The following is a 27,902-nucleotide window of genomic DNA, read 5'->3' on the forward strand; positions in this document are numbered from 1 at the left end:
CCCCGTCACATCACCATCCCGTCTCTCCCCTCCCCACCCCGTCACATCTCCATCACCATCACGTCTCTCCCCTCCCCACCCCGTCACATCTCCATCTCCATCACCATCCCGTCTCTCCCCACCCCGTCACATCTCCATCACCATCACGTCTCTCCCCTCCCCACCCCGTCACATCTCCATCTCCATCACCATCCCGTCTCTCCCCTCCCCACCCCGTCACATCTCCATCTCCATCACCATCCCGTCTCTCCCCCTCCCCACCCCGTCACATCACCATCCCGTCTCTCCCCTCCCCACCCCGTCACATCTCCATCACCATCACGTCTCTCCCCTCCCCACCCCGTCACATCTCCATCACCATCCCGTCTCTCCCCTCCCCACCCCGTCACATCTCCATCTCCATCACCATCCCGTCTCTCCCCTCCCCACCCCGTCACATCACCATCCCGTCTCTCCCCTCCCCACCCCGTCACATCACCATCACCATCCCGTCTCTCCCCTCCCCACCCTGTCACATCTCAATCACCATCCCGTCTCTCCCCTCCCCACCCCGTCACATCTCCATCACCATCCCGTCTCTCCCCTCATAATCCCGCTGCTGTTTACTATGTTTATCACCATCCCATTGCGTCCATGTTTAACATCTTTTTATCACAGGAATTCATGTTGTCAACTGTGGAAGGTGAGCAGAGACATGTCTGTGTAGGACTGACACCACTGCTCGGTACTGAGGCTGGGAAAAGGGGGAGTACACATGCTGAACCTGCTGTTTCATATAGGTCGGAGTGGATGTGGAGAGGACAACATGATCAAGGTTTTAACAGGTATGTTATCTTAACCTTCTTTCTATCGTTTTATATATGTGCATGATTGCCTTGTCTCAGTTGTATATAAGTAAACACAACCAATCAACATCTTCACCTAGCTCAGTAATGTCTATATAACTACATGTTAACCAGGTGATGTCTGTATAACTACATGTTAACCAGGTAATGTCTATATAACTACATGTTAACCAGGTGATGTCTGTATAACTATATGTTAACCAGGTGATGCCTCTATAACTACATGTTAACCAGGTGATGTCTGTATAACTATATGTTAACCAGGTGATGTATGTATAACTATATGTTAACCAGGTGATGTCTCTATAACTACATGTTAACCAGGTGATGTCTGTATAACTATATGTTAACCAGGTGATGTCTATATAACTACATGTTAACCAGGTGATGTCTGTATAACTACATGTTAACCAGGTGATGTCTATATAACTACATGTTAACCAGGTGATGTCTATATAACTACAATGTTAACCAGGTGATGTCTGTATAACTACATGTTAACCAGGTAATGTCTATATAACTACATGTTAACCAGGTGATGTCTGTATAACTACATGTTAACCAGGTGATGTCTGTATAACTATATGTTAACCAGGTGACGTCTGTATAACTACATGTTAACCAGGTGATGTATATATAACTACATGTTAACCAGGTAATGTCTGTATAACTACATGTTAACCAGTTAATGTCTATATAACTACATGTTAACCAGGTGGTGTCTCTATAACTACATGTTAACCAGGTGATGTCTCTATAACTATATGTTAACCAGGTGATGTATGTATAACTACATGTTAACCAGGTGACGTATGTATAACTACATGTTAACCAGGTGTTGTCTGTATACATTGTAACTACATGTTAACCAGGTAATGTATGTATACATTGTAACTACATGTTAACCAGGTGATGTCTATATAACTACATGTTAACCAGGTGATGTCTGTATAACTACAATGTTAACCAGGTGATGTCTATATAACTACATGTTAACCATGTGTTGTATATATAACTACATGTTAACCAGGTGATGTCTATATAACTACAATGTTAACCAGGTGATGTCTATATAACTACAATGTTAACCAGGTGATGTCTGTATAACTACATGTTAACCAGGTAATGTCTATATAACTACATGTTAACCAGGTGATGTCTGTATAACTACATGTTAACCAGGTGATGTCTGTATAACTATATGTTAACCAGGTGACGTCTGTTTAGCTACATGTTAACCAGGTGATGTCTATATAACTACATGTTAACCAGGTAATGTGTGTATAACTACATGTTAACCAGTTAATGTCTATATAACTACATGTTAACCAGGTGGTGTCTCTATAACTACATGTTAACCAGGTGATGTCTATATAACTACCTGTTAACCAGGTGATGTCTGTATAACTACATGTTAACCAGGTAATGTCTGTATAACTACATGTTAACCAGGTGATGTCTGTATAACTACATGTTAACCAGGTGATGTCTGTATAACTACATGTTAACCAGGTGATGTCTGTATAACTACATGTTAACCAGGTGATGTATGTATAACTACATGTTAACCAGGTGATGTCTGTATAACTACATGTTAACCAGATGATGTCTGTATAACTACATGTTAACCAGGTGATGTCTGTATAACTACATGTTAACCAGGTGGTGTCTGTATAACTACATGTTAACCAGGTGATGTCTATATAACTACCTGTTAACCAGGTGATGTCTATATAACTACATGTTAACCAGGTGATGTCTATATAACTACATGTTAACCAAGTAATGTCTGTATAACTACAATGTTAACCAGGTGATGTCTGTATAACTACATGTTATCCAGGTGATGTCTGTATAACTACATGTTAACCAGGTGATGTCTGTATAACTATATGTTATCCAGGTGATGTCTGTATAACTACATGTTAAAAAGGTGTTGTCTGTATATCTACATGTTAACCAGGTGATGTCTGTATAACTACATGTTATCCAGGTGATGTCTGTATAACTACATGTTAACCAGGTGATGTCTGTATAACTACATGTTAACCAGGTGATGTCTGTATAACTACATGTTAACCAGGTGATGTCTGTATAACTACATGTTAACCAGGTGATGTCTGTATAACTACATGTTAACCAGGTGATGTCTGTATAACTACATGTTAACCAGGTGATGTCTATATAACTACATGTTAACCAGGTGATGTCTGTATAACTACATGTTAACCAGGTGTTGTCTATATAACTACATGTTAACCAGGTGTTGTATATATAACTACATGTTAACCAGGTGGTGTCTCTATAACTACATGTTAACCAGGTGATGTCTCTATAACTACATGTTAACCAGGTGATGTCTCTATAACTACATGTTAACCAGGTGATGTCTATATAACTACATGTTAACCAGGTGATGTCTGTATAACTACATGTTAACCAGGTGATGTCTGTATAACTACATGTTAACCAGGTGTTGTCTGTATAACTACAGGTTAACCAGTTAATGTCTATATAACTACGACCCTTGTAGTATCATACATATAGAGTGTGATAATCAATGAAGCATCATTTTCTTGTCGTGTGAACCTGTTCAGTAGTAGGTACAAAACTAGGAATTGGTACGTGAATACATTGTTTATTTATACCTTTGTCTTTCTCCTTGTAAGCAAGATAGGACTCTACACGCGAAAACCTAATCAAGTCAAGGTACATCCATGTCGTAGTTACGTATGAATTAGAAACTTTTACATCATGAGTATTTCTTGATGGTTCGAGATTTATCGTCCAAAACAGTGACACACGTATCGTTAATGTGAGTCCAGTTTCACCCGTGAGTGACACACATATCGTCCGTATGACTCAAGTTTCGTCCGTGCGTGACAATCGTCAGTCTGACTCAAGTTTCATCCGTGCGTGACACACATATCGTCCGTATGACTCAAGTTTCGTCCGTGCGTGACATACATATCGTCCGTGTGACTCAAGTTTCGTCCGTGCGTGACATACATATCGTTCGTGTGACTCAAGTTTCGTCAGTGCGTGACACACATCGTCAATGTGAGTCGTGAAACACATATCGTCAGTTTGAGTCAAGTTTCGCGCATGCGTGACACATTAATTGTCAGTATGAGTCAAGTTTAGCTTTAGACTGTGACTCACTCATTGTCAGCGTGAGTCAAGTTTCGTCCGTACGTGACATACATATCGTCAGTATGAGTCAAGTTTTGCCCGATTGTGACGCGCTAATTGTCAGCATGAGTCAAGTTTTGTTCAAGTGTGACGCACTTATTGTCAGTGTGAGTCAAGCTTCGCGCGTGCGTGCCACACGTAGCGTCAATATGAGTCAATAATTCGTCCGTGACTGACACATATCATCAATATGAGTCAAGATTCGTCCATGTGTGACACACTTATTTTCAGTGTGAGTCAAGCTTCGCCCGTACGTGGTAAACATATCGACAATAAGAGTCCATTTTTGCCCGAGTGTGACGCACTTATTGTCAGTGTTGTCTACATGTATGGCCCGCCACCTTTATCACTGGCTGTAATGTATAGTTGTTGGTGTTTTAATTCTTCCGCTGTATGACACAAAGCTAGAGACTTACTTAGAGAGATAAACCCATTGGATAGGTATCTGACAGTGATTATACAGGGTATATTGGCATGTTATTTAATGTTATACATTCCAAACAACCAATGAGGCAGTGTGTCACAAAGTGACATCGTGTTCACACTCAACTGCCATCTCGTCCATAAGGGCCAGCTTATTAAAATGATTAGTTTGTAACTGAAGTTTCCGATAACATGACACTTGCTGGCTTGTTTTAATGCTTGTATTTATATTGTGGTTAGTATTGTGACAGTTTGATCCCATACCGATTGTCAAAATGGACGCTGTTCATTTGTCGTACATACCCTCTCAGCACATCTCTTCGCTATGTCTATACGAAAATTTAAACTGTCTCTACGTCAATTGGTCTATATAATCACGTGTGTCGATACAGTGAGTTATGACGGGAGTTCCGTGTTTTGTGCCAATTAAATGAGCATTGGAAATTACCCCAGATATAGTTTGTAAATAAGCGTAAGACATCAAGTTTCTAGATTACACTGACAAGACGGCTATCCTTATCTCGCCGAGTGTTGTACGAACACATATCTTTCCGCAGCTCGTGTCCCGCATCTAAAACTTACAACGATTGTTTATGTCGATGTAGCCGTGTTTTTGTGCGTTATTAACACGTTGACATATTAGCCATATACACTGGTTATCGCGTCCTCGGCAGACACAGCGCCAGGTGCCACCGATACTTGGCAATACAAGAAAACTAATTACATTTCAAGAGTCAATACGGACAGATATCTTCAATAACTTGGGACCTGCCTCTGCAGCCTTATCGCGGGCGGCGAGGCGCGAACGCTAATACCGTCGTTAGAGAGTGAACTATGTGCTTATCTCGGGAAGGTGTCGGAGATGACAGGTGATGGTTAATATAGTAGTCGAGGCGGTGACCTGATACAGATCGCGCTTAGTCTTACATCTACTTGTCTGTAGTTTACATACACTTCCGCCTCGACATCCGGTTCCAGGTGTACTTCCGTCTATAGATGGTACTTAGCATGTAATCGTATAGCACATAGGGTCGTGTGCTCGTATCGTCCGATATCATAGGGTCGTGTGCTCTTATCGTCCGATATCTGACCAGGGACATTCGTTCAATCGGAAGATGTAACCGGAACGTATTAAAGGTTGTTGAAATCAATACCCAGACTTTAATCTGTCATAATAATGTCATTGTCCGAGCCGTTCCCCGACAGATCACAGTATGTCAGTACAGAGCGCTAACCTTAAGGTCACATTACAAAGAATACAAAGTACTAGCTCCAAAAATGCCAACCTTCACCCCTGGAAAGACGGATGAACCGTATCACGTGACCAATGTTACCTAAATGACAACCATATGAACGCGGCACTTTGATGTTCCGACACCGTGTTCTAAAACTACTTTATTTCCGGCACATAACAGTTGAAAATATCCTAACATTAAAATGATTTATCAGTCATTTCCACTAAAACATTGAGCAAGGAAAACAAGTGCGTGACTTTAACGATATTTCAGTTGATGAGGGGTACCGATTTAGAAGGTTGATATATGGTGACAGAACAGGGCCTTAGTCACTTATTCTTCATATCGATAAGAGTTGCTTAATATTTTTCTCTGTTGTGTATAATCGGGTAGTGTATCAAACTCCCTACTGAATCCTTGTGTCATCTGACAGTTCACCTCAGCGCTACATTCTGACAGTTCACCTCAGCGCTACATTCTGACAGTTCACCTGCCCTACATTCTGACAGTTCACCTAAGCGCTACATTCTGACAGTTCACCTCGGCGCTACATCCTGACAGTTCACCTCGGCGCTACATCCTGACAGTTTACCTCAGCGCTCCATTCTGACAGTTTACCTCAGCGCTCCATTCTGACAGTTCACCTCAGCGCTCCATTCTGACAGTTCACCTCAGCGCTACATTCTGACAGTTCACCTCAGCGCTCGATTCTGACAGTTCACCCCAGCGCTACATTCTGACAGTTCACCTCAGCGCTACATTCTGACAGTTCACCTCAGCGCTCCATTCTGACAGTTCACCTCAGCGCTCCATTCTGACATGTACAGTTCACCTCAGCGCTCCATTTTGACAGTTCACCTCAGTGCTTCATTCTGACAATTCACCTCAGCGCTCCATTCTGACAGATTTATCACAACGATTTTTCCCGTCGTTGTAATATTTTTGTAGAATATATATAAAATCCAAAGATGTTAAAATACGGTCCAAGATATAGTATTTATTACACTAAACTTTCTAGGAGTCGGCAGGCGATTTACGGAATATCCGAAAATCGACCCGTACAGTCCGAACTCTAGCTTCTAATTAATTTTACAAAACCTAACACATAGTATTTAAGCTAGAGTTAATACAAATGATTGACAGGTGGCATTTTAGTACTTAGATGGTCACATTTCAGACAGGTGAGACAATAAGCTTAATTGACCTTTGTCCGAGGCTAGGTGTCATACCTGGCCAGACCAGTTAATTAACTCAATTAACATCAAAAGGTAAATGTACATACATATTGCGCGGTTTAATCCGATAACAATGAGAAAAGGGGAATTATACATATCACTTTCAAAAGACAGACAGCTGGTTGAGATGTAATTAAATAATTTGTAAGTGTAACATTTTTACAAAGAGAAATTAGACATCGAAGAAGTCCAAAATTATGGAAAATATAAAATGTCTAATAATGTTTATATTACAACAAATTTCATAAAATTCACTATGAAATATCCCTCCGGCTCCTGTAAAGTCGCGTCCCGCGACTTGTTTAAAATCTATCTTAGCTGTCCACTACTGTATGTCTAAAGTTCGGCCGGAAGTTAACTGTTCGTTGCTCCAAAGATATGCGCGATCGTTGCTGTCGTGAATTGTTATTTTGTGTTTGACCATGATATCCACTAAGCTGATTTTGTAGGCTCAAAATCACCCGTTGTTTCTGTTTGACTTGCTCGTCCTTCTCCGAAATCCTCGATTTTAAATTTGATATCTGTCTACTTGTTTGTTCTTTTTCTTTGGCTGTTATGTGAAGGCTGTTTATTGTCTCGTCCTTGCTCTTCATTATTTTCTTTCTATTATCCAAAGCTTTTTCAAGTTCTTTTATTTGGGACACGTAATTGTTGATGGTGACACTTTTTAAACGCGTACATTCCTCTTCTAGAATTCTGTTTGTTTCTTCAAGCTTCGCGCACTTTACAGAAATAGTCGAAATTGTTGACTTTGCACGTACAAGTTTTGATTGGAGATTGGTAATCTGATGTGTGATGGAAGATTCTTTCGGAAATTCGTTGTCAAATTCATCGGTAGAAATATAATAAAATGGTAAAACAGAAAGTACTTGTTTCGTGTCTCGGAATTTCCTGAGCCTTTCGGAATCTCGTCGCCGTTTAGAGGAAGATTTGTTCCTTTTCTGATGCGTTACCTGCACCACAGACTCGCTGTCCGAAGATATGCGGACAGGAACAGGACGTCGATACGTTTGTGGACGCTGCCTGGTCCAAGAAAACGATCCTGTAACACAATTTGTGCTGTATTGTCTGCTCCGTGCAAAACACATTCTTGAAAAATGTCCAACATTTCCACAAAGAAAACAGTAACATCCTTTTGCAGGACAGTGCATCAGGTGGTTAGAGTTAAAGTGTCTACCACACCTATAACACGATGTCATCCTGACTTACTGTTATAACGTTATTCTGGAAAGTTCCAAAATATGACGAACACAGTCTTGGTGTAGTTCCAGTTCCGTGTGATTCCGATGATCGGTTTCTTCTCTTGTTTGTGGGAATATCGCTTGGCAGTAGAGGTTCCAGGAATCTTGTACGTAACTTGACTTATACAAATTAATGTGGCAAGTTACCCCGGTTTCTCGCACCAATTTATCACAACGATTTTTCTGGTTGTTGTGATGTTTTTGTCGAAAAAATATATAATCCAAGATGGTCAGGTACGGTCCAAAATGTAGTATTTATTAAAGGAATGAGTCGGCAGGCGATTTCCGGAATGTCCGTAAATCCACCCGTGCAGTCCGAACTCTAGGTTCTAATTAATTTTACAAAACCTTACACATAGTATTTAAGCTAGAGTTAATACAAATGATTGACAGGTGGCATTTTAGTACTCAGATGGTCACATTTCAGACAGGTGAGATAATAAGCTTAATTGACCTTTGTCCGAGGCTAGGTGTCATACCTGGCCAGACCAGTTAATTAACTCAATTAACATCAAAAGGTAAATGTACATACATATTGCGCGGTTTAATCCGATAACAATGAGAAAAGGGGAATTATACATATCACTTTCAAAAGACAGACAGCTGGTTGAGATGTAATTAAATAATTTGTAAGTGTAACATTTTTACAAAGAGAAATTAGACATCGAAGAAGTCCAAAATTATGGAAAATATAAAATGTCTAATAATGTTTATATTACAACAAATTTCATAAAATTCACTATGAAAGTTCACCTCAACGCTACACTCTGACAGTTCTGTAGTGTTTTATCGGTGTTAATGTGATGTATCACAGTAAAGTGTTGTATCACAGTAAAGTGTCGTGTTTTATCGGTGTTAATGTGTTGTATCACAGTAAAGTGTTGTATCACAGTAAAGTGTCGTGTTTTATCGGTGTTAATGTGTTGTATCACAGTAAAGTGTCGTGTTGTATCGGTGTTAATGTGTTGTATCACAGTAAAGTGTCCTGTTTTATCGGTGTTAATGTGTTGTATCACAGTAAAGTGTTGTATCACAGTAAAGTGTCGTGTTTTATCGGTGTTAATGTGTTGTATCACAGTAAAGTGTCGTGTTTTATCGGTGTTAATGTGTTGTATCACAGTACAGTGTTGTATCAGAGTCAAGTGTCGTGTTTTATCGGTGTTAATGTGTTGTATCAGAGTAAAGTGTCGTGTTTTATCGGTGTTCATGTGTTGTATCACAGTACAGTGTTGTATCAGAGTCAAGTGTCGTGTTTTATCTGTGTAAAAGTGTTGTATCACAGTAAAGTGTTGTATCACAGTAAAGTGTTGTATCACAGTAAAGTGTTGTGTTTTATCGGTGTTAAAGTGTTGTATCAGAGTAAAGTGTTGTATCACAGTAAAGTGTCGTGTTTTATCGGTGTTAATGTGTTGTATCAGAGTCAAGTGTTGTATCAGAGTCAAGTGTTGTATCATAGTAAAGTGTTGTATCACAGTAAAGTGTCCTGTTTTATCGGTGTTAATGTGTTGTATCACAGTAAAGTGTCGTGTTTTATCGGTGTTAATGTGTTGTATCACAGTAAAGTGTTGTATCACAGTAAAGTGTCGTGTTTTTTCGGTGTTAATGTGTTATATCACAGTAAAGTGTTGTATCACAGTAAAGTGTTGTATCACAGTAAAGTGTCGTGTTTTATCGGTGTTAAACTGTTGTATCAGAGTCAAGTGTCGTGTTTTATCGGTGTTGATGTGTTGTATCACAGTAAAGTGTTGTATCACAGTAAAGTGTTGTATCACAGTAAAGTGTTGTATCACAGTAAAGTGTTGTATCACAGTAAAGTGTCCTGTTTTATCGGTGTTAAAGTGTTGTATCAGAGTCAAGTGTTGTATCACAGTAAAGTGTTGTATAAGAGTCAAGTGTTGTATCAGAGTCAAGTGTCGTGTTTTATCGGTGTTAAAGTGTCGTGTCACATTAAAGGGTTGTAGTTGTGTTTTATCAGCGTTAAAGTGATGTAGGACGTGTGTATTTGATCAAGACAGTGTTTAACGTACATGTACATGTATGTAAATGTAAATATAATTAAACGCGTATTAAGTTGTATTCATTATCATTATTAATTCAACCTGGGCGACAGATCACTAGAATGACGTATAATTGTTAAATTACACGAAACTTAAACATGCGAAAATAGCCATGTTTCGTGACGTTATGTGCGTGATATGATGTATGGTATCCAGAAATAGTGTCCATCGGGCTTCCTTTTGAATTACTCATCACGACAGGTATCATATAATACCCGTACTCCCTCTGCATTCTACGTATGTAAACTATACACCTGTAAACATGGCCACTATGCGGTCATAGTTTTTAGTTACCGTAGAAACCTGAGGACTCTTTTTACTTACTTTTAAACACGCGAGGAACTTTGATCAGCGAATCACGGCCATCAGATAGGGCTGCATGGAACGCGGGCACGAGAATGCCTTTGAAAACAGTGTTTAACACGTGAAAAACATGTCGATGATAGGGATAACGTGTGAACAAATTGTGTAACTAGTCTTTTTTTATTTCAAGGCAATTACTGTAAAACGTTTAGAAAGGTTCCATTAGTACTGTAGCACTATGAAGCTGGTGTTATCATCCCGACGGGGTCATTAAGGCAAGTTTACCCCTATAAATTCGGCGGGGGACTTCATGATAAAGGTAAAGATAGTTTTATTACAGAAAAAACAGCAGATTCAGAACTTGCATATGGAATACCGTAATGTCGGTTTAAAAGTGGTATCACTAAGGCTGCAGCGAGACGTTTTTGTAGACAAGTCGACATCTCCTTCTGTGCGGGACTGTCAATTGTAACACGCGTCCGAAGACTCGCTGGTCATTGCAAACATCGAACAACATGCTGCAATTTTTCCTATTATTCGCATCAGAAATTGTTTTTGTACATATAAAACACACTGTCATTTCGCCGGACGTTCCAGTATACCTCACTCTGCTATACCCATCACTCTACCCTCTACCTAGAAGTTTCTATAAACGTCATTAGAACTACGTCCATTTAACCTTGTGCTCTCGCCGGGATTGTCAACTGACCTCACTACCACTACGCTCGTCACCCTAACCTCTTCCCGGAAGTGTCAACTTATCGCACTACATATACGCACGTCATCCTAACCTATCGCCGGAAGTGTTTACTTACCTCATTTCCACTACGCCGGTAACCCTAACCTCTCGCCGGAAGCGTTGACTTATCTCATTACCACTACGCCCGTCACACTAACCTCTTGTCGGAAGTGTTTACTTACCTTACTTCCACTACGCCCGTCATCCTGACCTGTCGCCTGAAATGTTGGCTGACTTTTATACAACTACGCCCATCACCCTTACCTTTCGCCGGAAGTGTTGACTTACCTCAATACCACAACGCCCGTAACCTCTCGCCGGAAGTGTCAAATTACTTCACTACCACTACACCCATCACCCTTACCTTTCATTGGAAGTGTTGACTTACCTCACTACCACTACGCCCGTAACCTTAACCTCTTGACGGAAATGTTGTCTTACCTCACTACCACTACGCCCGTAACCCTAACCTCTTGCCGGAAGTGTCAAATTACCTCACTACCACTATGCCCGTAACCCTAAACTCTTGCCGGAAGTGTCAAATTACATAACTACCACTACGCCCGTAACCCTAATCTCTCGCCGGAAGTGTCAAATTACTTTATTACCACTACACCCATCACCCTTACCTTTCGCCGGAAGTGTTGACTTACCTCACAACCACTACGCCCGTAACCCTAACCTCTCGCCGGAAGTATCAAATTACCTCACTACCACAACGCCTGTAACCCTAACCTCTCGTCGGAAGTGTCAAATTACCTCACTACCTCTACGCCCGTCACTCTGACCTCTCGCCGGAAGTGTTGACTTTTTTCACTTTCACTACGCCCGTCACCCTAACCTTCGCCGGAAGTGTTGACTTACCTTACTTTCGCTAGGCCCTACGCACTGTGTGCTTAGTAAATATCCCGTCGTTGCTTAAATTGTTCCCCATTTGAAAATTTTGTACTGTATAGGTAATTACATTAGCATTCGAAATATGGTATACAAACGGCGGTAGTAGTAAATTCTGTTTAAAATAGATTATCGGGCAGATGTAGAACGTTTATATAATTACAAGTTAGACATCCTTTAGAAATTCGAACTGGCATCACAATTGAATTATTTATTGTATAGTTATTATTGTAAATTTTACTCTGGCGAAAAATTTTTTTATTGATCCTGTACAAGCTATAAACTTGATGTCAGTGTTGAGCACTTTCACTGGAGGAAGTTTGGGGACTGTTTCTCCGGGACGAGTGAAGGAGGCGCTCATAATCTACAAATGTGGTACTCATTTGTGCTCTTAGAAATTTCCCATATATTTGTAGAATGTAATTTAATCTAAATATGCAACCGTTCAGGGCCATACAGTAATTTTGCAGTCCTTACTTGTTAAAAAGCAAATTACAGCCGACATTCGGAGGTCCCGACTCACCCGCTAGCCAGTCACATAAACGTCAGAGGAGGTTACCACCTGTCCGGGGGTCGGGGCCACGATATCGTTAAGCCGAGACGATCGTAGCCACAGTACCAAACATTACAATAAACTCTCCATTAGAACCTGCCAATTCTTGATAATGGTCTGTAAAAAGCGGGCCTGAATTTGGAGAGGAAGTTGTCGGTCGATATGGCAGTAAACGACTTGACCAATCAAAGTTTCTAGTGGAGATGTAACAGACAAACCCAGTGGGAGGGCGTTTTAGAGAGGTCGTGTCACGTGATCAATTTCTGCCGAAATGCGATTCGTATCATTTGTCGCATTCTACAAAAATGGGTTGAATGCTATTTTGTATGTTTGTTTAACGTCCTATTAACAGCCAATGTAAGTAAGGACGTGCCATGTAGAGGAAAGCCGGAGTACCCGGAGAAAAACCACCGACCTACAGTCAGTACCTGCCAACCGCCCCACGTAGGTTTCGAACTCGCAACTCCGAGTTGGAGGGCTAGTGATAAAGTGTAAATGCTATAGACACGTGGCTCCACGTGCAGTGATGACGTATGTACGTTATATTGCTGACGACATCATTCCATATGAATATTTAACATGTGAAATGGAATGATTGAAAAGTCGTTTTTGCATATAAACCGTGATCATGATTTGTACGAACACTTAGAAACAATAACGCTCTCTGTGACATTGAAATAGTTTTAACTGTACCGCAGTAGGCACCAAGACACCACTAGTGGTAGACACCACGTCACTACTAGTTGTAGGCACCACGTCACCACCAGTGGTAGGCACCACGTCACTACCAGTGGTAGACACCACGTCACCACCAGTGGTAGGCACCACGTCACTACCAGTTGTAGGTACCACGACAACACCAGTGGTAGGTACCACGTCACCACAAGTGGTAGGTACCTCGTCACCACCAGTTGTAGGCACCACGTCACCACCAGTTGTAGCACCACGTCACCACCACTTGTAGGCACCACGTCAGTACCAGTTGTAGGTAACACGAAATCACCAGTGGTAGGCACCACGTCACCACCAGTTGTAGGCACCACGTCACCACTAGTTGTAGGCACCACGTCACCACCAGTGCCAGGTACCACGACAACACAAGTGGTAGGTACCACGTCTCCACCGGTGTTAGATACCACGTCGCCACCAGTGGTAGGCACCACGTCACCACCAGAGGTAGGTACCAAGTCACCACCAGTGGTAGGTACTACGACAACACCAGTGTTAGGCACCACGTCACCACCAGTTGTAGGTACCACGTCACCACTAGTGGTAGGTAACACGAAAACACCAGTTGTAGGCACCACGTCACCACCAGTGGTAGGCACCACGTCACCACAAGTTTTAGGCACCACGTCACCACCAGCTGTAGGTACCACGTCACCACTAGTGGTAGGTAACACGAAAACACCAGTTGTAGGCACCACGTCACCACCAGCGTTAGGCACCACGTCACCACCTGTGTTAGGCACCTCGTCACCACCTGTGTTAGGCACCACGTCACCACCAGTGTTAGGTACCTCGTCACCACCAGTGGTAGGCACCACGTCACCACCAGTGTTAGGCACCACGTCACCACCAGTGTTAGGCACCACGTCACCACCAGTGTTAGGCACCACGTCACCACCTGTGTTAGGCACCTCATCACCACCTGTGTTAGGCACCTCGTCACCACCTGTGTTAGGCACCACGTCACCACCAGTGTTAGGCACCACGTCACCACCAGTGGTAGGTACCTCGTCACCACCAGTGGTAGGCACTACGTCACCACCAGTGGTAGGCACCACGTCACCACCAGTGTTAGGCACCACGTCACCACCTGTGTTAGGCACCACGTCACCACCAGTGGTAGGTACCTCGTCACCACCAGTGGTAGGCACTACGTCACCACCAGTGGTAGGTACCACGTCACCACCACGAGACACGGGCTAGTTAAGTTACGGGATGGAGACACGGGCTAGTTAAGTAACGGGATGGAGACACGGGCTAGTTATGTAACGGGATGGAGACATTGGCTAGTTAAGTAACGGGATGGAGACACGGACTAGTTATGTAACGGGATGGAGACACGGACTAGTTATGTAACGGAATGGAGACACGGGCTAGTTAAGTTCCGGGATGGAGACACGGACTAGTTAAGTAACGGGATGGAGACACGGGCAAGTTATGTAACGGGATGGAGACACGGGCTAGTTATGTAACGGGATGGAGACATGGGTTAGTTATGTAACGGGATGGAGACACGGGCTAGTTATGTAACGGGATGGAGACACGGGCTAGTTATGTAGCGGGATGGAGACACGGGCTAGTTAAGTAACGGGATGGAGACACGGACTAGTTATGTAACGGGATGGAGACACGGACTAGTTAAGTAACGGGATGGAGACACGGACTAGTTAAGTAACGGGATGGAGACACGGACTAGTTAAGTAACGGGATGGAGACACGGACTAGTTATGTAACGGGATGGAGACACGGACTAGTTATGTAACGGGATGGAGACACGGACTAGTTAAGTAACGGGATGGAGACACGGGCTAGTTATGTAACGGGATGGAGACACGGGCTAGTTAAGTAACGGGATGGAGACACGGACTAGTTATGTAACGGGATGGAGACACGGACTAGTTAAGTAACGGGATGGAGACACGGACTAGTTATGTAACGGGATGGAGACACGGACTAGTTAAGTAACGGGATGGAGACACGGACTAGTTATGTAACGGGATGGAGACACGGACTAGTTATGTAACGGGATGGAGACACGGACTAGTTAAGTAACGGGATGGAGACACGGGCTAGTTATGTAACGGGATGGAGACACGGGCTAGTTAAGTAACGGGATGGAGACACGGGCTAGTTAAGTAACGGGATGGAGACACGGGTTAGTTATGTAACGGGATGGAGACACGGGCTAGTTATGTAGCGGGATGGAGACACGGGCTAGTTAAGTAACGGGATGGAGACACGGACTAGTTATGTAAAAAAAAATAAGAGTGGAAATTACGAAAGAGAAAATTGAATTCCATTCATTTTATAGTCATTTTATTTGGTTTGCAGCAGTGACTTGTTTTACAGCATAAAAATACCGACATCTTTAATATGTGGTTTGACGTTTAAAATCCAAACAATTCATTCGAAGTTATAATCAATGGAAATTGAGGATTGAATAATTTGCATTTACGCTTCCGCTTAATCGGAACACCTCACCTGTGCGTGGTCTGTCAGCAGCGGTGTCTAAGTCTGGCCTGTATCTGTGTTAAGTATCGCCCTGTACAGGCTCGTCTCTCATTGCTCTACAAGTCTCTCTGTAAACATTTCTCATCTGTTGAATGTCATTTCTCATTGCTACTCGTGTTTTCTTAAATACACAAACGTCTGTAAAGATTATTGTTGGTCATACTGTACGTGTCCATCGCCATACTGTCGACATATCGCGGGGAATACGCCTAAGACTTCATTTCGGCGGTGTCATCGCCGCACTGGGGTCCCGGGATCACGGTTAGTACAGAAACGTAAATACTTGTTTAACATGATCGTAGTTGGCATCGAAGTTGGCCAAATCATTTTATTACAACGAAAACGGAAAAAGTGGGTGCCATGGCATATATGGTGTCGTGGGCAAAGCTCACTTTCATATAGATTATCTCATTCGCAAAAACGCTTCAGAAACATCATTATTGCTGTTGTAGTTTGATTAGGTCGTTTGGGGTGAGTCGGTGCCAAATATGTTGGAATCTAGTAAATCTTGTATGTAATTGACTCTGTAAAATGTCTGTGTCAGTATACAGGCTGATAGTACGGTCTGTAGGGGGCGTCGCTCGTCTGCGAACCTCGTAATTCGCAGTTACACGCGAATTCGGCAAGAAAACTGTCAGGTTTATAGGTTACCGTACAATGTGATGTCACTGGGAAAAAACAGTTTAACTCAAATTGACCTTTTTCACGGGTTTGGATTTTAAATTGATCTACGAGTTCGCATGTTCAGCTATCAAACAAAAAATAAGACCTACAGATATAATGAATTGTTTGGGGAATTAGAAGTGTTGGTTAAGTCCATGTCAGTGGTGGGCGTGTCGACACTGGTGTGTAAAGGTCAATGTTTGGTAACACAAGCTTTTAATTTGGTTACGTCGTTTGGTATCATTCAAGGTGGTTAACGTTTTGTTACACATGAACAACAGATATTGAAAACACAAAATTTCTTTAAATTCTATGATTGATTTGGATAAGCGTCGACGTTACAATAAGACCCACGACGTTACAATAAGACCCATGGTTTGTTTAGCTATTTCAATGACGCTGAACGTCATCAAGTCCAGCATGATGAGAACCCAGATCAACAAACGTCAAATGAAGATTGACACAACGTTAATGAGTCTGTCTCCTCTGCTGGCCACGTAGCTATTAGCTCATCATTGCAATATTGCTTGGAATCAGGACTGTTGCATTCCGCTGAAACTGACAACGTCCAAGCAAAAGTCACGGCCAAAAAGAGTAAGAGACCATTAGATTATGATGGACACGTCAGCTGTAGCGGAAGTGGTACAGGTAGCGTGTATACCTGTGTATCGCTGCACGCGAGACTTCCTGTCGTAAAACAAATAAAACGCGAAAGTATATTGCCTCCTAAGTGTCTCCCACAGCCACGAACACGGTGTTAAACACATAGTAACGGCGGGATCAAGGCATAACTCGGGGCTATATCAATAACCAGCAATGATCGGCATACATCCCAAAACATCTATAACCTTCTTACTGAGTTTTAAACATATCTCGCTCCTTCATTATAAACACGGGCCATTCTATTACCGCTTTCCTCTTTAAAACATTACTTACAACAGTGTGGCACTCTAACAATTTGCCAGTCAATTAAGGGGTCGTGCCGCTGTAGGTCGCCTATGATATACACGCGCATCCCGCGCGAGCGTTTAACTCACTATCACATGTTAAGGCTATCAGTTGGTCTGACGGAAATATCTCCTATTTAACGGATGAGAAGTCGTCGATGATGGCGGACACGATGTGTACATGTTTGATTATTAGTTGTGTTACCGAAGACTCCACTATTTACAATAAAAACACCGTGTTATTCCGTGACCGCCTTTGGAGGCTATTCCCGAAGTGCCTCACTACCCCGCGTCACGCCTCGTCGTCACCAAAGACAGACTCGCTTTGATATCGCGAGTTTTTACTCCATTAGAGGTGCACCGAGTGTACCACGTAACATACTTCCGAATGAAGTTTGTACCCATGTACTTGTAATATAACATATGTTTCTAGTGACTTACAGCACGATACCAAAGACCAACTAACGGAAACCGCCGGGATGAATCTTTTATACCTGAATTAGAGTCCTCTGTATCCTGGTCTATTACTTTCAGATTTAGGATATGAAGCTTATCTACGCGATAATCTAATGATCGGCAAGTTTTCTTTATTATTCAAAACAAATCTGCACAGCGAATTATTTGTAATTGTCTGGTAATTTTAACATATTCTAGACTGATGTAACATATATTTACAGCTTCACACCGGAAGTGGATCCGTCAACGTGCACTAATCATCTGTCATTGGTTACATCCTACACCTATTCATGACGTCATACACCAAAGACACACTTCCGTTGTTCTGTCAATGCGACAGGAACTCGCCTGAAATGAATTCTAACCAATCATCTGCCGATATCTGAAAGCAGACTTCCTGTTTGGGAGGGGGAGGGGCTTAGTGTGAAGGTTACTTACGTGTGATCTTTGACATGCTTGTATCTAGTACAGTCTAGTAACTAATAATCCACTACTTTTGCGTAATTGGACACATCTAGAAGTTTTGACTTCTGGTCTAACTAATATTGGCACCAGTTCGTACAGTCACGTATCATCTGTAGCAGCCCTGCCACCGACTGCTTCTCAAATGATAGGATGTGTTTTCGAACGTAATTATGATATTAGAACAAACACTTTAGTATATTTATGTTGTCACAAGAACCTAGACAAGTTGATATAAAATCAATGATACAGATATACATAGTTATGTATGATTGTGAGAAACTAGAGACAGTCTACAAACAATCCTGTCCAACAACAGCCTCGTAAAACCGAAATGACACCCCGTTTATAGCGTTACAATGAACATATCTCATATTCTCCCGTCATCTTCATCAAACTGTTGTTTTCATCTGACGGAAACTGTTGGAAGAAACGGTGGCGTTTCTGTCCGCGCGGTGTGTATGTTGGTGCTGCGGTGTGGAAACTTTATTGACGACTTGTTGACGGACTAAATAGGCTGTCCGTCACCGTTCCGCATATTATATTGACGACTTGTTGACGGACTAAATAGGCTGTCCGTTACCGTTCCGCATATTATATTGACGACGTGATGACGGACTAAATAGGCTGTCCGTCACCGCTCCGCATATTATACACACACTTGATTGGGTGATCCGGGGTAAATTAGGCCGCTTCGTTTCAACACACACTACGTTCGGTTAATCAGTTGTTGAACGAAACATCATTATGGGCCAATATTGTGCTGCTAGTACAGCCAATTCGTAAACTCAGAGCTGAAAATGTTTCTCTTGTATCACAAAAAATTATTGTTTACAAGTGAGTAACTATGGTCTCAGTTAATATAGGAATGCTGACACATGGCAGGAAATGGCACGGTAACTAGCAATAGATTGTGTAGTTATTAACATCATTTTCACTATAATCTAGTCTTCACACGGAGATCAGTGAATCCTAGCATCTCTTTCTGATCAGATGATCCTGTATGTGTTGTCTGTGATTGGATTAGTCTAATCTAGCCCCGAGTTTACACCTCACCCCGCCTCCCCATAACGACAAGAACAATAGCACCATGAGTAATCCATTTAAACGGGTTCGGAATTAACTTGATAACAAATGAAAACAATCCTAAACATTCTCAAGGTAAATCTGCCGGGAACGTCAAAATGTTCGGATGGTGTTTTGTTCCAGGGAAATTAAATCACTGGATACTGAAAAGGTTTATCTAGTCAACAAAACAATGTTGGGATTGAAAGCAATCATGTTTCGGAACAACATTGGCTTTAATCATTCCTTCAGCGATGTACGATTATGTGACGAAACAATGCTGAAACTTGAATTTTATGGAATTTAGTTTATTTGGTTGAAATATTCGCGTGTCAATATTTTCACGTGTTATTATGTTCGCGTGTGGATAACTTCGCGGAGATTTAGTGATAAGCGTCATTCCCTCGGCTGTTCTTTAAGCCCAGTTTAACTAGGAGGCTATGTGACTTTAACAGACGTTTAGATAATATCTCTGTACATTAATAACAATCATATCGAGATCTGCCATGATGGCTATAGCTCGGTAGAACTTGAGTTTCCGCAGACCAAATTTTCAATAGAATTATTACATTCCTTCACATAGATTCGATTTTTTTCACATTTGAATCTCGTCCTCTCAAACCTAGCCTCGTAAAATTCTATCATACCCGTTAGATAGCAAACTCTCGCGACGGGCGTGAACAATATGCTAATACCCTTCTATTCGTTTTCTGATATTTTCTCGTCTATTAAAGGATCTGATGAATTAAGAAATCAATTGAAATTAAACTAGACATTGAATCCTAAAAATAATAGGTATATGGATACACTGTACGGAACACGTGTATATACACCTATTGTTTCTAGGATACACTGTACGGACGTGTATATACACCTATTGTTTCTAGGATACACTGTACGGACGTGTATATATACCTATTGTTTCTAGGATACACTGTACGGACGTGTATATATACCTATTGTTTCTAGGATACACTGTACGGAACACGTGTATATACACCTATTGTTTCTAGGATACACTGTACGGACGTGTATATACACCTATTGTTTCTAGGATACACTGTACGGACGTGTATATATACCTATTGTTTCTAGGATACACTGTACGGAACACGTGTATATACACCTATTGTTTCTAGGATACACTGTACGGACGTGTATATACACCTATTGTTTCTAGGATACACTGTACGGACGTGTATATATACCTATTGTTTCTAGGATACACTGTACGGAAGTGTATATACACCTATTGTTTCTAGGATACACTGTACGGAACACGTGTATATACACCTATTGTTTCTAGGATACACTGTACGGACGTGTATATATACCTATTGTTTCTAGGATATACTGTACGTAACACGTGTATATATACCTATTGTTTCTAGGATACACTGTACGTAACACGTGTATATATACCTATTGTTTCTAGGATACACTGTACGGACGTGTATATATACCTATTGTTTCTAGGATACACTGTACGGACGTGTATATATACCTATTGTTTCTAGGATATACTGTACGGAACACGTGTATATATACCTATTGTTTCTAGGATATACTGTACGGAACACGTGTATATATATCTATTGTTTCTAGGATACACTGTACGGACGTGTATATATACCTATTGTTTCTAGGATACACTGTACGAACGTGTATATATACCTATTGTTTCTAGGATACACTGTACGGAACACGTGTATATATACCTATTGTTTCTAGGATACACTGTACGGACGTGTATATATACCTATTGTTTCTAGGATACACTGTACGGAACACGTGTATATATACCTATTGTTTCTAGGATATACTGTACGTAACACGTGTATATACACCTATTGTTTCTAGGATACACTGTACATAACACGTGTATATATACCTATTGTTTCTAGGATACACTGTACGTAACACGTGTATATATACCTATTGTTTCTAGGATACACTGTACGTAACACGTGTATATATACCTATTGTTTCTAGGATACACTGTACGGACGTGTATATATACCTATTGTTTCTATGATACACTGTACGTAACACGTGTATATACACCTATTGTTTCTATGATACACTGTACGTAACACGTGTATATATACCTATTGTTTCTAGGATACACTGTACGGACGTGTATATACACCTATTGTTTCTAGGATATACTGTACGTAACACGTGTATATATACCTATTGTTTCTAGGATACACTGTACGGAACACGTGTATATATACCTATTGTTTCTAGGATACACTGTACGTAACACGTGTATATATACCTATTGTTTCTAGGATACACTGTACGTAACACGTGTATATATACCTATTGTTTCTAGGATATACTGTACGGACGTGTATATATACCTATTGTTTCTAGGATACACTGTACGGAACACGTGTATATATACCTATTGTTTCTAGGATATACTGTACGGAACACGTGTATATACACCTATTGTTTCTAGGATACACTGTACGGAACACGTGTATATATACCTATTGTTTCTAGGATACACTGTACGGACGTGTATATATACCTATTGTTTCTAGGATACACTGTACCTAACACGTGTATATATACCTATTGTTTCTAGGATATACTGTACGGAACACGTGTATATACACCTATTGTTTCTATGATACACTGTACGGACGTGTATATATACCTATTGTTTCTATGATATACTGTACGGAACACGTGTATATACACCTATTGTTTCTAGGATACACTGTACGGAACACGTGTATATACACCTATTGTTTCTAGGATACACTGTACGGACGTGTATATATACCTATTGTTTCTAGGATATACTGTACGGACGTGTATATATACCTATTGTTTCTAGGATACACTGTACGTAACACGTGTATATATACCTATTGTTTCTAGGATATACTGTACGGAACACGTGTATATATACCTATTGTTTCTAGGATACACTGTACGGACGTGTATATATACCTATTGTTTCTAGGATATACTGTACGGAACACGTGTATATATACCTATTGTTTCTAGGATATACTGTACGGAACACGTGTATATATACCTATTGTTTCTAGGATACACTGTACGGACGTGTATATATACCTATTGTTTCTAGGATATACTGTACGGAACACGTGTATATATACCTATTGTTTCTATGATACACTGTACGGAACACGTGTATATATACCTATTGTTTCTAGGATACACTGTACGGACGTGTATATATACCTATTGTTTCTACATATATATATATATACAGTATGGTGTATCCTAGAAACAATAGGTGTATATACACGTGCTACGTACAGTTTCCTTGAAACAATCATTATATGTGCACGTTGTTTTGTATATTTCCTGACGTACATTATGTTTTTAAATTGTTTAACATCTCTCTAAATCGCCCAACTAATGGTTGGTGGTTTATATTGTTATCATCGTGAACAGTTTTTGCTTTTATTTAATTTATGTCAGTTCATCATGGTGTATTTATTTATTTATCTATCTATTTATTTATTTATTTATTTATTTATTTATTTTATTTATTGATTTATTGATTTATCTATTGATTCGTTAGTTTTGTTTCGTTAAAAATTTTATCTTGTTTGAAGGCGTTTCATCATATCTTAACACGGACTTCCATACCGCTGATCGGATTGTTTTTATTGATTTTCTGTTAATGTTTATTTCACAGAATCTAACAATATGTTGATCGTTGTTTTCTTCCGGTACCCTGTACATGTGGTCACATTCCGTCTCCGTACATGGTTCTTATTTCATTTCTCTGATTTAAACGAGTTTCAACGTATATCGGGGAGTTATGATCACTGGGACAACCCTTGTGTAGGTAATTGCCCATCAACGGTCTAATTTAGGGCCTATCAAGACAAACCTTGACGATAGGGTTTCTCCCTCAGAGTAATCAATGCTATCCTCATGCTATGTACATGTTAAATAACTGTTGCAGTCCTGTTATATAATGAAGTGATCCGATTGATACCCCCCTTTCCTTGTATGCGATAGACTACCGGCTGTCACCAGACACACACAAGTGTATCTAAGTCACAGGGATCTGTGTCAAGTCTAACCTTGGGAACACGGAGTGTTATCTTCTTTAGTCGGATACAAATATTAATCAGGGAGATACGAACAAAATCATCTCTTAACTTTTCACGATGGCAAGTTTTGCAAAAGAATGTTGACTCATTATAATATTTTGAAACGTCAAAAACTGAAGAATCGTTAACTGGAGCGTGAAGTCCAACCCGGGGCAGGGCATGCTGACCAGCCCACACCAGACCGATTTTTACAGCCTACAGATAAATCTACAATTAAGATAAAGCACAGCGATAACGTCCATTATTCTAAATGCGACTGTATTGACACGAGATGGATGTTTATCACAATATGATGAAGTGTTAGCGTATCTCGTTAACACGGTGACTACCCCTCCACATACAAGACCTAGTCCCGGAGAGAGAGGCGCTGATTCTGTGTGGGTCGGCTGAGCAGTGCACACGACTCCTTGGATACTATACAACAGTGGCGGTATGGCCGGACAGGACATATGTCTTTTACTTGGTACGTACAATTCATTGTATTAATTCTATACAAAATAACACTTTGATATATGTTGGGTTTTTTTTCAATTACTGACACACCTATAAACCACGCGTTGCATCTTGGAGCACTGTTCGATTAAGTTTAAAATAATTGATTATAATGCGCTTGGAAAATATATATATCAACCTGATATAACACGAACGTGCTTCAGCATAACCTGTTACGTATTATACTGTAACACAACCTCATCAAATCAAGCCATTCGTGAAATGCGTTTTCACTATTAAAATGTGTGCAGTTTTAGCGATAACGAGCTTATTCTTGAAAGTACAGGTACTGCACGGAGACTGGAGTGTCCGGATGTAAGGCGTTATATAGAGACGGGATTTATAATTACCATTATATAGTTTGAATATATCTGTACAGACAAGGAATCGAACTCCGGGACCTCCGAACTCTAGACAGATGCTCTAAATCAATTGATCACCCCTGGTAACCGCCGAATGACCAGTGTTTTCTTTAGAGTATATGTTCCATTTTTAGCAATAACCACGACTTGTTTGATGTAAAGAACTGTCAATTATTATCATCCTTGTATGATATACAATGTATATGACTTGGTGGCAGTGACTGCTGACAGTTTGTAATTATTACGCACAGGACGGAAAGTCATTAATAACTTGTAGGACAGATTTACGGAAAGTTCATCCTTAATTACGTGTAGGGTAGATTTACGGAAAGTTCATCATTAATTACGTGTAGGACATATTTACGAAAAATTCATCATTAATTACGTGTAGGGTAGATTTACGGAAAGTCCATCTTACTTACATGTTATAAGAGAAAAATATTTACGGAAAGTTCATCATTAATTACGTGTAGGGTAGATTTACGGAAAGTTCATCATTAATTACATGTACGACAGATTTACGGGAAAATTCATCATTAATTAAGTGTAGGGTAGATTTACGGAACGTTCATCATTAATTACGTGTACGACAGATTTAGGGAATTTTCATCATTAATTACGTGTAGGTTAGATTTACGAGAGTTCATTATTAATTACGTGTACGACAGGTTTACGGAAAGTCCATCTGTAATTACGTATACGACAGAATTTAGGAAAGTCCATCTACAATTACATGTTATAAAAGAAAAATATTTACGGAACGTCCATCTGTAATAACGCGTTGTAGAAGAGAGATACGGAAAGTTATCTGTGATTACGAGTAGGACAGATTCAAGGAAAGCTCATCTGTAATTACGAGTAGGACAGATTCACGGAAAGTTCATCTGTAATTACGAGTAGGACAGATTCAAGGAAAGCTCATCTGTAATTACGAGTAGGATAGATTCAAGGAACGTTCATCTGTAATTACGAGTAGAACAGATTCAAGGAAAGTTCATCTGTAATTACGAGTAGGATAGATTTACGGAAAGTTATTTGTAATTACGAGTAGGACAGATTCACGGAAAGTTCATCTGTAATTACGAGTAGGACAGATTTACGGAAAGTTATTTGTAATTACGAGTAGGACAGATTCAAGGAAAAGTTCATCTGTAATTGCGTATAAGACAGATTTACGGAAAGTCCTTCTTTAATTACGAGTAGATCAGATTTGTGAAATGTCCACCAGTAATTGACTTGTGTGATTATCCGTGAATGGCTCTGTCATGTTATCAGTTGTTACGGTGTGGCTGGTCTAAAGGAAGCTTGGCCCTGGTTTAGACATACTAATCTACTATAAACCGGTGTCTATAAATATGTATACATATACATACGTATGTATGTGTGGCAAAGAAATGGTTGATCTAGAATCGAACAGCGATCAATTTCTGTGTCTGGGCGATAGTGTCCGGAGCACGTGCAGTCTGTCACTGGCACTGACAGGCTAATAAACGGTTGAGGACGAGTCTATCACGTGTACGTATCTTCATCATTCAATATATACTTTCATATTTCTAAAGACAGTGTTATCAGCCTTATGGATAGCATCGCAATATATTGTGTGTGAAGTAACACAACAGTTTGGGTTCGGGTCGATGATTGTAGATTGTACGGGCTTTCCCCCAATAAACAATAACATCTTTTATTGTATTGAAGTAGGCTGTCCTCAATATGTCACCTATAATGTACGATTACATACATGATAATATGTACTTGTGTAACAATAAAGTTGTTTTACTAGAACTAGACCGTGTTTCTCACGGGCACGAGATGATATCAGCACACTGTGGATGTCAGGCCGAGGTAAATAATGAGTTGTCACGTTGTAATAGGCGACGTCACCAGGATTAGGTGTTGTGTCATCAGACCCCCGGGCATACACATTTATGACATCTGACCAAATTATTGAAAATGACTTTGATAAATAGTGCGATCTGATATGTTAACTTTAGAAAAAAACATAATTCGATAGATATTATCTCAGACGGACAACAAACGGAAACTCATGCATAACTGAACATGTTATAGGTACTTGTTACATTTTCCGTGGGTTATCTGATAAACATTTTATAGATAGATTTTTCTGGGCAACATAATGATATAAAACCTATATCCAGAACTGTTACAAGTTGGCCGTCTAAATTATGACTCTTTAAAGCTGAATAAAATATCCGATCTGTCGGGTAAACATAGAAATCTACCAATACTAACGACAGATCGTCAATAATCGACGAAAAATAGCCAGTATCGGACATTTGGCTTGAAGGCAATCACCAAGTGTTCCATTTTAACTTTAAAGGTTCATATTTTGGAGTTTATACAATTAAATTTAAGGTGGTAGAAAAGGAAATTAGAAATTGTATCCGGGTATCGCTAACAACATACAGTTGATCAGAGTCCGTGATTAGGTGGTCCAACAAACACCAACAACTAACGTAGGTATACCCGTCAATAAAAAGGAAGATAAATTGTTACTATAGACTAAAATAAATATCTGATTCAGTACCCAATTTGTCACGCATATGAAATGATACATTCAGACCGTCTCTAGAGTTATTATCCCGCTGAACGTAAAGCACGTTCTATTTCAGTCGCCATTACAACATGCTGTATATAATGATATGTGTTTTAGATCAATAGTTTTCATTACGAAATGTACATTATCAATTCCAAGAAGGGTCACTATTTTTACCGTTATTATTTGGTTATGCGGTTGTGTTTCTCTATCCGACATCAAACTATAGCCGGTTTCTTATCCCAAGATAAACGTTCGTTCTTTGATTGATTGCATTTCGTCTCCCAGTTGGAATGGTTTTTGACGCATTGAAGTTGTCAAAATATATCAATAAACTTTTTGTTGTATTGCAGTGAATTGTATGCCCATGAAATTGTTTTGAAACACTTTGCTCCGTTAACAATCCGTTAAGCTGAGCGTTCGAGACTTCCCACAGTGACCGTGAACACTATCACTTATTTTCCGGATGGGTACCAATCTGTTTTCCGGTATTTTCCGGATGGGTACCACTCTGTTTTCCGGTATTTTCCGGATAGGTCCCACTCTGTTTTCCGGTATTTTACGGATAGGTACCACTCTGTTTTCCGGTATTTTCCGGATGGGTACCACTCTGTTTTCCGGTATTTTCCGGATGGGTACCACTCTGTTTTCCGGTATTTTCCGGATATGTACCACTCTGATTTCCGGTATTTTCCGGATGGGTACCACTCTGTTTTTCGGTATTTTCCGGATGGGTACCAGTCTGATTTCCGGTATTTTCCGGATGGATACCACTCTGTTTTTCGGTATTTTACGATCAGTCAGGTCACCTTAATGTTTCCTTTCTACTGGT

At 40.4% G+C, this 27,902-nt stretch overlaps 1 protein-coding gene across 6 annotated transcripts in view; it reads left to right on the forward strand.

The window, feature by feature from the left end:
• Positions 1-23,760: 23,760 nt before the first annotated feature.
• LOC117337638 overlaps positions 23,761-27,902 on the forward strand; it is a 41,241-nt gene continuing 37,099 nt past the window's right edge. For all 6 annotated transcript variants that reach the window (XR_004534886.1, XR_004534888.1, XR_004534887.1 and 3 more), the window contains exon 1: positions 23,761-24,125. Coding sequence is in view for 1 of the 6 variants with exons in the window: in XM_033898716.1 (XP_033754607.1) it covers positions 24,095-24,125 (31 nt within the window). In the remaining 5 variants the exon portion in view is untranslated. The remainder of the gene's footprint in view (positions 24,126-27,902) is intronic.

The sequence above is a fragment of the Pecten maximus genome, chromosome 11 (assembly GCF_902652985.1).
Source record: "Pecten maximus chromosome 11, xPecMax1.1, whole genome shotgun sequence".
Taxonomy (NCBI): Eukaryota; Metazoa; Mollusca; class Bivalvia; order Pectinida; family Pectinidae; genus Pecten; species Pecten maximus.